The 13083-nt window shown below is 43.4% G+C and overlaps 1 protein-coding gene across 2 annotated transcripts in view; it reads right to left on the bottom strand.

Annotated features, from left to right (window-relative positions):
• Nucleotides 1-7963: 7963 nt before the first annotated feature.
• PLCL1 (phospholipase C like 1 (inactive)) overlaps nucleotides 7964-13083 on the bottom strand; it is a 181555-nt gene continuing 176435 nt past the window's right edge. For both annotated transcript variants that reach the window (XM_066617874.1, XM_066617958.1), the window contains exon 6: nucleotides 7964-10296. In XM_066617874.1, coding sequence (XP_066473971.1) covers nucleotides 10114-10296 — 183 coding nt within the window. In that variant the 3' untranslated portion in view covers nucleotides 7964-10113. The remainder of the gene's footprint in view (nucleotides 10297-13083) is intronic.

Genomic DNA, 13083 nt, shown 5'->3' with positions numbered 1-13083 from the left:
ACCAGTGCAAGCACCACTTGGGGCGGGTTTAACCCCCGCTGCATGACACCCCCATACTCACCCAGCGTGACGTGTGGCATCCAGAAGTGGTTTGGCAGTGACATGATGACATCAAGCCACTCAAGCACTAGGGCAACGGTCCCCAAACTGTGTGCTGTGGCACCCCAAGGCCTCTTCTTCCTGATTTATTGTTCCTGGCTTTCCTGGACACCATCTTGGCCATGCTGAGATCTCACAAGGTATTGCACAAGTGCTGGCAGCTATCTAATCCTCCCATGCTGCGGTGCTGCCATGGCAGGGCGCCATGAAAGAAGGGCACTGTAACCAAGGTAAGTTTGGGAACTGCTGCACTAGGGTCATAAGTGCCAGCATGCCCTGTAGGGAGGTGAGGGATAGGGGAGGAGATGAAGATGGATGGATAGATAGGAGAGGGGAGGGATGGAGGGGGAAGGTAAGTTTAGATCATGCCGCCCAGGAAAGGGGGTAAGAGTTTGTTTACTTCCTTTCATTGGGTGAGGGACCTCAAAAGACGGAGGTGGTAGAAGTGGAACTTACTTTTGAGCAAAAATACATAGGATTGCTCTCAAATATAACTTGAGGATTCCTCTCAAATCTACCTCTGCATTCTGATGCATTTGTTATTGCAACTCACTCCAAAGGTTTGAGATGCTTGATCTTGAAATGAAGTACAGTACATTCCAAAGTAGAAAGAAGTGGCAGGACGGGAATAAACAAACCACTCTCCTGAAGACTTCTGTACTGTATAGACTTAGTGAGAAGGAGCAGAGGATATGATGTGCTTAAAACTCTACCACTATGGATAAAGCTAGCGGCATTCAAAGTTCAAAGTATATAGCAGCATCAGGAGAGGAGGAGGAATTTGGCTGGACCTTTTATGGGTGCCTGATCTCCTGAACTCTCGCCTGCTTCTTGAACAGCAGCCTGTCATGCCAAAATTAAGCAGGTAAAGTTTTTTTTTTTTCCTGGCAGAGAATGAAGGGGTTTGAAAAGCTGCACCTGTTTCATTTCCATCCAGCAGACTGCTGTGACAGAGTTGACCCTATCTGTAAACTTTCAGCATCATGGGTCACAGACTGCAAATACCAGGTCTCTGCATAGATATGACACAGGAGGAAATAAAACTGATTCCTCGCCCATCACCTTCAGCATAACACCTTTTCCAGTGTGCTGCCTTATTGGGGATTGGGTTTTGGAGCATAATGGAAATGCCAGATGCTACTGGGGGGAGCTGGTGTGTGCAGAATCCTCAAGGGCTGAGATTGCTGCTCTGTGCCACTAGGTGGTGCACACATATTTCCTTGCAGAAGAAACCCCATTCCCTTGAAAGAACAGGGATGAAAAATAAAAGCATTTAGAACCGTTTCTTGTAAAGTCTGTCACCTCCATCAGGCATGATACATGAGCTCCTTGCATATTGGGTTGCCAGTATTTGTGCTAACCCTCCTCCTCTGTCTTGTCTTGCAACCTGCTTCACATAAATGCTGGTAAACTTTCTTTTCCCATTCCTTTATCTGGAAAAACTGAACCGGTTTTGTGATAGGACCAGGGGTTGGAAAGGAAATAAAGAACATCTAATTCACATCTCCTGGGGTAAAAAAAGCATTTGCCCTTCCCCAAACCATTACAGATTATTCCACACCATCCAATTTGTGCTGATATGTGAAAGCACTTGTGCCTACAAAGGAGAACACCATTACACTGGAGGGGAATACTATCTGGAGGACACTGGAGGACACTGGAGGGGAATACTATCATTTTTTAGGGTTGCCACTTTTCTTCCTGGAGGGCGGCCAGCTATCCAGAAGAAATCAAGCTGGCCTGTGTTCGTGCCTTTAACTGCAACTTGTGCAGTGCACAAAATATCATGCAAAGCGTTTTGCAGCATGGAGGTAAATATCAGGACACTTCACATGTTATAATGAACGTGTGGAGAAGGGAGCAGGGCTGTATTATCTGTTAGCTGCATGCTATGCATGCATAACCAATGGCAGAGCCTACACGCATAGAACTGCCTATTCAAGGGTCCTGGAACGCACATACAGAGCCTCCATGCATAAGCCTTGCATGCATTTTGCCAGGTACATGTAAGGGACTGGGACAGCTCCTGTTCCCCTCCTGCTTGCGTTCATGCACAGCGGCAAGACTGAGAAAACGGTCCAGCTGGTCAATAATGTGTAAGTGGCCCACCTGATTAGACATAAGGACACACACACATACTCCCTCATGCACTGACCTGCCCCACATACTCATAAGGGGTGGAAGGTTCAAATGTCCACTACTTGCACTGCTCTACTGCTACTTTAAAGCAATGCTGAAAGCATGTGCATCGGGATGGTCTGTACGCAAGTATATGGGGTAGAACGACACCAGGTCAGATTGGCAAGCTGGATGGGGGTGGCGTCTTGTTCCGAATCATGCAGCAGGTGGGTCGTATCTTCCAAACTGATCCCAAAGGAGTAAGAGCTCTGGTCTCCAGAGTGCTCAGAAGTTGACCCCAGATCTAGGGAACACTATCTAAGGGAAATTTGTCACTTGCATATCATTCACAGACATACAAGCCTTACTGCCCTGTCTCTTTACAAATACAAATCAAGCAGCAGGGATGCAAGCCACTTCAACAAAAGGACTGAAAGGCACTCAAGACCCTTTGCCAATCAGTCTTCTCATTCCTCACAGCAGACATTGACTTTCAAGGGGCTGGAGGGGGTTACAAGCAGGCGTCAGTTCTGTGGAGCCTGGGAGGAAAGGAGCAAGGAGATTTTGCCTACAGAAAAAGCAGTCATTTCATCAGCAAGCACTCTAACCTGCCCCCTTTCAAACTTTTTTCAAAAGACCTTAATGGAGAAGCAGCAGGTTTAGTTGAGGTAAACTGAGAAATTTGCCTCAGGGCACATGTAAAAATCAAAGCAGCCATTCTCAGTGGGAACAATATGACACCCCCCCCCCCCCAGACCTGGCATACTGAAGGGGGGCACAGACTGAAAACTGCAAACAGTGCGAAGGGGAGCCCCAACAGTTTGTGGGGGTGGGCCTGGTAACTGAATCAATGAAATACTCCGAGAATAGTTCCTAAGGAGCCATAACCAAAAAAAGGTTGAGAATGGCTGGAACATTGTCTTCTCAAGGGGCACTATAAGGCACTATGGAGCTCATGTAAAATTACCAATCCAAGTCTGCTCCCCCAAGCTACAGCATGGAGCTGCACCAACAGAGCACATGCTGCATGCTACTGTGTGTGTGTGTGTGGGGGGGGGGGTGATCAGAAAGCCAACCAGTGGTTAGTAAACAACCTTTTGAGGCTAGGTAGGTGGCATATGTCTAAGAAGACGAAGGTAGTGGGGCATGCTCAAAAACGGAGGGTCGGTTCTGGTGTGAAGTACTGCTGATGAGATGCACCCCTCTAACCTGCTCCTTGCCCTCTGCCCTCCCCACCCCAGAACGCCACCAAACCTTCCCCTCCCTTCCCTGCCATCAATTTACTTTTCCTGGAATACACGCCACAACCTCTGGCCATTTGCACCAGTAGACCAGTGCATAATGCCCAGAGAAATGATGCTTGAGTACTGCCCTCTCTATTTCTGCATGCTTTAATTTTTATTTTTTTTAAAGCTAGCTACTTTGTATTTGTGAAGAAGCACATTCAATCATTGTACTGTGGTGAGTATGCTGCCCAAGTACATAGTGTGAACAGCTACTGTGAATCACTGTGTGTTGTGCCAGAGTAGAGTCTGAATTTGATGAAAGAATCTTAATGCTTCTTAATGGCAGAAGAGGATTCCTTGGAGTGAAACAATTCACTTGCAGCTGTTGGCAAAGGGGGGGGGGAGAAAAAGAGGGAGGAAACTTCAATTGCCTGAAGACACTTTGGGATACAGGGTCTCTCTTGGGATGTGATGTGCTGCCTGTTTGCCTCCACTTGTGAACCATTTCAAGATCTGTAAATAAAGCAAATGCTACAGAGAGGCTGCAAGTCTCCAGTGCACTCTCATCCAAAAGAAACTAAGGGACCAAACCTATCCAACTTTCCAGTGTCAATACAGCTGCAATGTAGCCGTGAGGTACAGGAATGTTCTCACACCTTGAGAAGGCCTCTATGATTTCCCCCCCCCCCCAATGTAGCTTATGCCCGTCAGCACTGGACAGTTGGATAGGATGAGGCCCTAAGCTGGTAGTGCTGCCCCCCCATAACTTCTCACTGCTTGGGGAAGTAAAAAGCACACATTTAAGAAGAATAAGGCACAAAAGAGAAAACTGATGTGGATTGACAAGTCTCGAACCAGGAATCTATGGAGATGCCAAAATAAGGGAAATGGCAGAAGAGATGCAAGCCTGCTGTCAAATTTAACAGGAAATCCATTCTAATGCAATTAAGGTTTCTGGTTCCCATGGCAAGCATCATAAAGGAGCAGGTTGGTCTTGTTAATCTGCTGGCCATACTGAATGTGATTAGATAACTGTTAAGGAGCATTATTAATCACACTTTCTACATGATGTTTCAGAGACCCAAAACAAGCACTTTTTCGCATCATGCGGCACTCAGGAAGCCCTGGTCATAAAATCACTGCTGGGTCCTCAGATAGCTCAAAGAAACTCTCCACGGACTCACACTACTGTGTCTGTGCCAACTGCCGGCCGGTCACAAGCTGCCTCCCATTTCAGCAAGGGGTTAGAGCTGCTGTTAGAAGCACAAGAGGGGAGACAGTTGAAAAAGTTGACAGCTATAAGAATTAGGTAAGTCTGCCCTTCTTATTTCAATAACTTGGGATCTAGGGAAAGTGCAACTAGACAAAGCAGTCACTCTGATCAATACATAGGATGCTTGCAGATCTGTGCCTGAAGCCCTATAACGAACATTGAACAAATGTATCAAATAGAAACTAGTGTAGGAGAAAGAGACTCACCCCACTTGTAGGCAGTGCTGTAGAGGTGAACTTTAAAGTGCAGGAGCTTATCATGGCACCCTCTTTACTATGCTCACTAAGATTATATAACCAAAAATCTTTCATCATAAGAGTGTTTTCTAATCCTATCACTCACGCCTGCTTTGAAACCTATTATACTTCATTTAAAGACCTAGCTCATTGTTTCACAACCAGTGGTACTTGCACAACTGGTGGTACTTGAGGTTATGTCTGGTGGTACACACAAGAGTCCCAGACCCTGTCACCTGGCAGCGAGACCAGCAATGAGATGCAACAAGCAGCAGTAGGAGGCCCGGCTCCGCAGGAGCTCCAGTGTGTGCTTTTCTTGGGCTCAAAAAAGCCCTCCAGTCTGTCCTGAGCCTCTTACTGGTGTTTGTCACGTTGTGTCTGGCCTCCCAACCCAGAAGTAACTGGTGATGACATCATCACCAGTTACTTCCAGTGGTACTTCCAATAGGTGGAGCGTGCGAAGTGGTACTGTGGGGAAGAAATGTTGAGAAACGTTGATCTAGCTCATTTCATTCCAGGACACCTTGGGCTGCCATCATTTAAAACAAATGTATAAAAATTTTAAAAAATTAAAAATATTCCAGATAAAAATGGTATCTTGTGCCTTTACACTGAAGTCCCACTTTGTTCAACAGGATATATTCCCATACAAATTTGCAAAGGATTGTAGCATTAATTTAAAAAGAGTTCTATACCGTCTGTCAGAGAAGACCCTCGGGAAAGACCATATTAACATATGCCCCCTGGAAAATTTCTCTTTTTGCCTCCTGCTGATAACAGCACTGCTCCTCCTGCATGAGAAGTCCCAGAGCTCTCCTCACCCACCCTTGATTACACCCCTGCTTCTAGGTGGAGATAGGAATGCCTATTGCACACAAAAAATTAAAAACCCAGCCTTGGTTTCTCCTGTGCCTTTAGCAGCAGCTTGGCATAGATGAATCATCAGGTGATGCTTCTCATGGCAAGGAGATAAACATGAGCATTTGCTCAGGCCAGCAGATGAAGCTACTCTTAAAAGCAAAGGTCAGGAACTGGTAATAGTTGGCAAAGTAAGTGGAAAAACGCAGCCAGCAGAAAATCATTTATCTAGGATTGGGAGGCACTTGTCGACTTTCCATGCTCTTGTCAGATTCCACTCCCATTTCTTCGTAGTTTTATCACTCTGCCTGCCAGATGCTACACTTATTTACTTGGAATTATGCCCCACTCCCAGCCGCTTGTATCTTTTGAGCCTGAGTCCAAAAGAGTGCATGCACACACAGCAGCTAGGGCTCATCAGCCCAGATCCATTAATATGCTACATCCATGCAGATCAGCTGTTTGCCAGGGGCGGTAGTGTCCCCGGCAAAAATCTGATGAGTAATTACAAGTTAGTGCACTCACATGTTGACATCCATTTCTAAGCATGTCTGGCCCAATGCTGAACCACACACCACGTGCATCACTACCCAAGGCAGACTCAGCAGCATAGCGAAACAGATGGAAATGTATATCTACCTTGGGTGTTCACATTGTGGGGAAAAGGTGGGGTTACGTATGTATGAAGGAACGAACAAACGAACGAACAAACGAATAACCTCTGCAAACTGGGTAAGAGGCACTTTCTTCAAATGGATGCTCCTCTTTTAAGCAGGGGGGAGTAACTGGCTCACCTCACCCCAGCAGTGTCTTTTCTAGTGGCTGTCTGCTGGTGTTGCATCTTTTTAGATTGTGAGCCCTTTTTCGGACAGGGAGCCATTAGTCATTTGATTTTTCTCTGTAAACCACTTTGTGAACTTTTTTGTTGAAAAGTGGTATATAGATACTGTTGTTGTTGAATGAAGAGGAAGCTGCAACTTTCCCCCAAAGCAGGTAGGGCACAGAATTTTCTTTGACTCCTTAAGAAGGGCTGTTGTTTTGATCATTCCAAAGTGATAAAAACTTCTGCCTTTTTAAAGTAAGGAAATGGATTAAACTAGTGATCATTCTCTTACTACTCCCAGATTCTGTAAGTTGCAACCAAAGATGACTGAAAGTCAGTATTAGTTTTGAGAGTGGAGCCAATATGACAGAGAACATATATTTTGCTTTTGGCACCTCCCTCTTTTTCTCTTCCATCTGTGCTTTCATCCCTGCCCTTTTTATGCTTCTGACTTTTGGGAACCCACATCTGTTCAATCTTCCACCTCATTCTTCAGTTTCCATAAATGAATTCACCTTGGTTTCACCTTCATCATACTTGCAAGGAAAGTCCTGCCATTATTATGGTGGCAGAAGCACTTGCCAGATAGCTTCATTTTAAAACAAAAGTGGAAATCATTCTTGCCAAAAATGGGTGCTAAGCAGCTCATAACATCTTGTCTATATCATGCATCCAAGTTTCATATGGAATACACTGGAACAATTAACAATCTGTTAGCTAAAGGTTTGAAAGACATCCATGATTATTAGGCAGAAAATATGCAGAAATGTTTTTTTTCAAGGTAGAAAAACAATATATATTTTTGGCTAGTTTGTGAACTGAAAACTTGGAACTCATATCTGGTGCCTTTTTAAAAAATTACTTCCCTGAACTGTGTAGAAAATGATTAGTTATTAAGGTCTTTATCGACAACTTCCCCACAACACTTCTATCAGTGGTCTAATAGACCAACATGGCTACCTATGATTTTTGTATGTTTTGGAGAATACCCAAGGTAGCTGTCCAGGAGAGAAAACTGGAGGAAGATGACCTTCTACTCTACACCTATGACCTACACCTGACCTACACCTATGACACTGGACAGCTCTTAATAGGAGTTTCTGGAATTATTCTGTTGGGAGATTGATGCAAAGTGGAGTTGGTGTTTTCGTTTTTTGTTTTCCCTTTTTCTCTTGCTTTTCACATTTACATTATAATATTTAACATGGAAGTCTAAATACATGCCTGATCAGTGTACAGTCATTGACTTACAAACATGGGTCAGAGTTGTTGTTTTTTTTTCATAGCTTTACTCTCTCAGAAATGTGCAACATGAACGTAATAGTGTTATCAAGAAAACAGAAAAAAAATAACTTAATGTATATAGGATTTTCAGAATGTCAAACTTTCAACAATTGGCTTTTTGTTAAGTTGAGAAAAAAATCAGCACATTTGTTAATCAAATTAATTTAAAAAGTAGCTTTTCAAAATAAAAGCAATGCTTTAAATAAATATAGTCTCTTATACCCATAGAACACTCATTTCTAGTAGAGGTAATGCAAATACATACTCAAGCATTGAGAAGACCGAAATATGGGAACACCGTTAAGAATATCTGAGCCAGAGACTACTAAGAATAGTAAACAGGAGACTCATTTTGCTGTGGTTGCTCTCTAGCTTCATCATGAATATTAAGAAATGGGACACTGGCGTAATACAGTTGTTCTATCCTCAACATTTCAACAAGATTTTATGGAACATGATAAGCGAGAACTCCTGATAGCTATTTGATTTTTCACGCTATTTCTTGCTGCTGCTATGCCTTTAGTGATTCTCTTGGGCAAGAAATGGGAAGTAACTACCTATGCTTGTGGCCCAGTTCATCCAATCAAACTGGTATGGCGAGAAAGCTGTTTGAGAGGATGAGGGTGAACCTGGACTTGTGCTGGAATAATCGAGTTCAACGACCTGCAGCTCAGTCTGCACTTACTGCCTGAATAACCCACCTTCAGCTTTGTGACAAGGTACATTCTGGTTAAGTGAGCCTCCCTTGCAAAGGACAAAACAAAGCTGTCATGGGGGCTGCTTCTCATCTCGTGTTATATTTCATCCGGATATGTGTAAATTCTCACAATCCACTGTGATATTTGATAAATGTCTGGTATATGATAATGGTGAGAAAACAACCATTAACATAACTAAGTTTTGGGAGATAAGGCATGAGAATTGCAACTTACTGCATGGTGATGTACAATTCACAAGCCTCTCTTCTGCCATTTTCATGTTACTTTTATTTGGATTTTCAGACAACAGAGTGACTCCTCAAGGAGTGGCATTGCAAGTCAGCCAGGTTGGGGCCCAAGCGGCCAGGCTGACCCAGAAACCCTGAACTGTACTAGTGACAGTGGTAGCACTCAGTGTACCATCAAGGGGTGGGCAGGAGGAAGCCGTGAGGAGCCCAGTACAGGACCCCAGCAATCTGGTGCCGGTACTGGATTCCTCATTGGAGGAGGCCTATCTGATGAACTGTGAGAAGTAGCCCTTGTTCACATGACTTAGGCAGGAGTGTTCATATGAATAAAGAAAGCAGAATTAAGACTTCTGAGTTTTAACTCAAGCTCACAGTTTGTGTAATCTTTCTTCAGGTAATGGCACTAGGAAATATTTCAGAATAACCTAAAGATCACCTTCATATTCTATTGTGTCTAAAGAACACTCAGTATCTCACACTTCATAACCAAAGCCTGCAAGTACTCAATCCACAGATACACACACATGTGGCAGAATTAAAATGTAGCCCTACCTTTCTTGAATGAAATAAAGTGACCTATTTCTTCCATTAATATGCATTACATGGACGCATTTCAAATTGTGACTAGCAAAAAGTCAATGGGATGTTCATCAGAAATCCAATTGAGATCTATCACAAAATTCTGAGTGTTTAATATTTCATCAGCTTAATTTAATGGGAAAATTAATTATTAACCATTCCTACTATGCTGCGGAATCCATTATTAATTTGTGCCAATGAAAGCTGGGGGGGGGGGTTTGCTGGTAAAATCTCTGTTATGCTGTTGGAACAGCACAGTATATTAGAAGTTTGCTATTGAAATGACAGCACAGTATAGTGAAGCAGTAAATCAATGTGTTATGTACTCTGTCTATCCATCTAGATCAGAATTATGACAATCTGATCCAAGATGGCAAAATAATAAATAAGGAAAAGGGCTAATAATGTGACTCATTGCAGAGCTTTTACAAGCCCTCCCCAGACAGACATACACACCGAGCCTGAATTTATTAGAAATGCCACAACTGGAGAGTTTAAACTCAGATAAAAAGAACTGCAATGAAACACTGGCATTGTGAGGGTTTTAATACTTCTGATGCCCTGTAGAGGGCATTCCACTGTGGGTGTGGGTGTATGTATGTGTAAATGCAGTAAAAAAATAATTTAGGGCTATTGAAATATATGACGTGCCAGGCAGCACTGGCTTCTTTTCACAGCCTCCCATTCTCATCACTTGTGTCCTTTTCTTCTATGGCCTCAAGGCTTCGTTTGGACTTGGCATCCGGATTCCCGCTTCCAGTTTTGCTCAGTCCACATGACAAGCAAGCCAGCTGGATCTGCTTCATGTTCTCTATGGCTTCATTCTTGGCATTCTTTAGGAGATCCCCTTGCCCCTAAGAGTATATAACAAATACAGAAAAAAGAGAAAAGCCATGAATAAGACAAACCCTTAAAATCATATCAGGCTGGCTCTCCTCATGCCTCCATTAGCATTACTTTTGTGACGGCACAAGGTAGGCAGACATCTGGCCTGACTTCACATCTGCTCTGGGGCCTGCTATTAATTTTGGCTCAGACAGCAGACAGTGAAATCTGGCAGCTCTGTGCAAGCTCTTCCCCTTGAGTTAGTCTAAGAGGCTCTACAGACTATAACAAACAAGGCTTGGTGGGCTGGTCTCTCAGACCTGGTATATTATGAGCTATTAGCTATTCAGGAGGGTTATTTTTGCCTCTTGAAGCCATTTCACTGCTTTATCAAAAATGGCAAGAGTCCAGCCGACAGACAGGTGCCCTTAAGTCCAATAGGACACCACCAGGAGAAGACTGCTGAGAGCAGATCCTTAGAAAGCCTTCTGATGAAGGCTTCAGAAGTCAACAATGTAGAGTGGGAGGCGGGAAGCATGGCGTAGTGATGTCAGAACTGCTGAGAATTCTGCCATCTCACAGCCCAATCCTAACCAACTTTCCAGCACCGGTGCAACCGCAATGCAGTCCCAGGGTAAGGGAACAAATGTTCCCAAACCTTAAGGAGGCCTCTGTGACTTCCCAACACAGGAAGCAGTGCTTCCCCCATAGGCACAGCAGCACCGGCACTGGAAAACTGGATAGGATTGGGCTGCAAGTCTACTATGAAATTCTGGGTAATGCACAGACTGGCTCTCAGAACCATAAAAGGAAAGAATTGTCCTTCTGCCACTTTACACCTATGTATTGTAACCAGGCTTTTTATAATATTTACTTTCTGTACATTTTTCCTCACCTGATCCCACCATTATTTAAATAACACTTGGCAAAATGGCAGAGGGAGAAGGAATAAGGCCAAGAGTTCAATCTCAGTAACCTTTGACAGTATAAAAAGAAAAAAATACAGAGAAGTGCATTTTTGTTATGCACCACAGCCTGAAGCTCTACACAATCCATCTGTGACCATCTACTCTTCCATAATCCTCTCCCAGCAAAATCTGGCACTTGGTGATAACCCATCATGCTTCTGTCCACTGACACAGGCCATGTATTGTTTCATTCACTGTATGTCTCCTGTCCTGGTAAACAAGTTTAGAGACAATGGTAGCTGGCAAGGTTCGGCACCAGAAAACAACCCTTGGGAACAATAGGAACTGAAAATACTAGCTTGAGCTAGGATTGCATCATAGGCTAATACCATCCAGGCCGATTTAACCATTCTCCTAAACAACATGGTGATACAAAAGAGCTCCTGTCCAACTGGATTAAGTCTGTGGTGTGGTATATCATTCTCAGTAGGCTAACTGAAATCGAAGGCTGCTTTACAGGTTGGATGCAGGAAGCAATGCCATACAGGAATTAGCATGAAATAGGTGGTAACATAGGATAACTGAACATACGGGGTTTTGCTGCATGTATGCATGGTCAATACACACATTGCAGAGTCAAGTAGAAAATCAACATGCAACCATCAAATATGCAGAGTGTCTCTGTTGTTACTTCAGTGCATAGATATATCCTCCCTTAGGTGGGCAGATCACACATTTTGGGTCAGGGGATAAAATGCATTGCATGAGACTTGGAAGTAGTGGTGAAGGAGGAAGGAACATTTTCTATTGTCGCTATGGGTGACACTCCCAAGCCAACTTAAGGTATCTGAGTTTGATGCTACCAGCAACAGATTGTATCATCAAATTACCTAGGCATCATGCAGAAAACTAATTGGCAATTATAAATGTTTACAAATCATTCATATACTCCTATGTTGATCAAAGCTAAATGCCATGGGTAGACAGATGGAATGGCATTGCATCATTGATGAAATGTCGTGATTTCTTTCTTGTCAGCTGATGGCTTTAACAAGAGTGCTGTCAATTTTCTCACGAGCAGGAATGTAAAGTAATTGCCTGGAACACTCTGAAATATTCTAAACGTATCTGTAGTTCTAATCCTTTATGCTGAGAGTTTTTCTGTGAATCTGTTGTTCTTAGAGTAACATTTAGATAATTCATAAAGGAAAATCTGCCCATGTTTTCCTTCTTAGATAAAGCTTTCCTTGGAATCTGTTTTGTTATAGATTTGACCATGGTGGTGCCACTCTCCCTGGGAACATGGTTGCACAGTAAAGGTTACTTTCCTGTGGCTCCACAATGTAAGCAAATGCAAATGGAAAGAGTTTTGCTGTCTTCTCCCACCTGCTCACCTGTGGAGACTGTAGTGGCACTGAGGCCCAATGGGGAAGTTACTTATTTTCAAAGTTTTTGGGTTTCTTTCCCTAGGGTCCTGATCAGTTGTCGGAAGCCCTTCCACCAAACACTAACTGTCCACCCATGTGAAAACTTGGGCCTTACTGGAGAGTCTGGACTAGCTGACAACAGAGGATGCTAAAGTAGGGCTATGCGAACTGCTCTTAACAATATGGAAACTCTTAGTGCATGCACATTCTATTAGATGGTGCAGTGCATAATGAGATTTATAGTCTTAGCTCTGTAAACAATTAGTTCTCATAGGCAAGTATTTCACTTTGGTATCTCTTGCATAAAAAGAATTGTGGCAAAGCTATTTCTGTTTCTCAGTGCAGAGAGTAATATTGCTGGATTAGACACGGTGTACCAAACTTTCTTTTCCAAAGCATGTTCAAATGTTTCAAGAATAAAGTACAGGCAACCCCCCACATCTGTGGATCTGAGATCTGCAGAAGTCCCCCATGTCACCCA

The sequence above is a fragment of the Tiliqua scincoides genome, chromosome 1, assembly GCF_035046505.1.
Source record: "Tiliqua scincoides isolate rTilSci1 chromosome 1, rTilSci1.hap2, whole genome shotgun sequence".
Classification (NCBI taxonomy): Eukaryota; Metazoa; Chordata; class Lepidosauria; order Squamata; family Scincidae; genus Tiliqua; species Tiliqua scincoides.
This window is presented reverse-complemented; position numbering and strand designations above follow the sequence as displayed.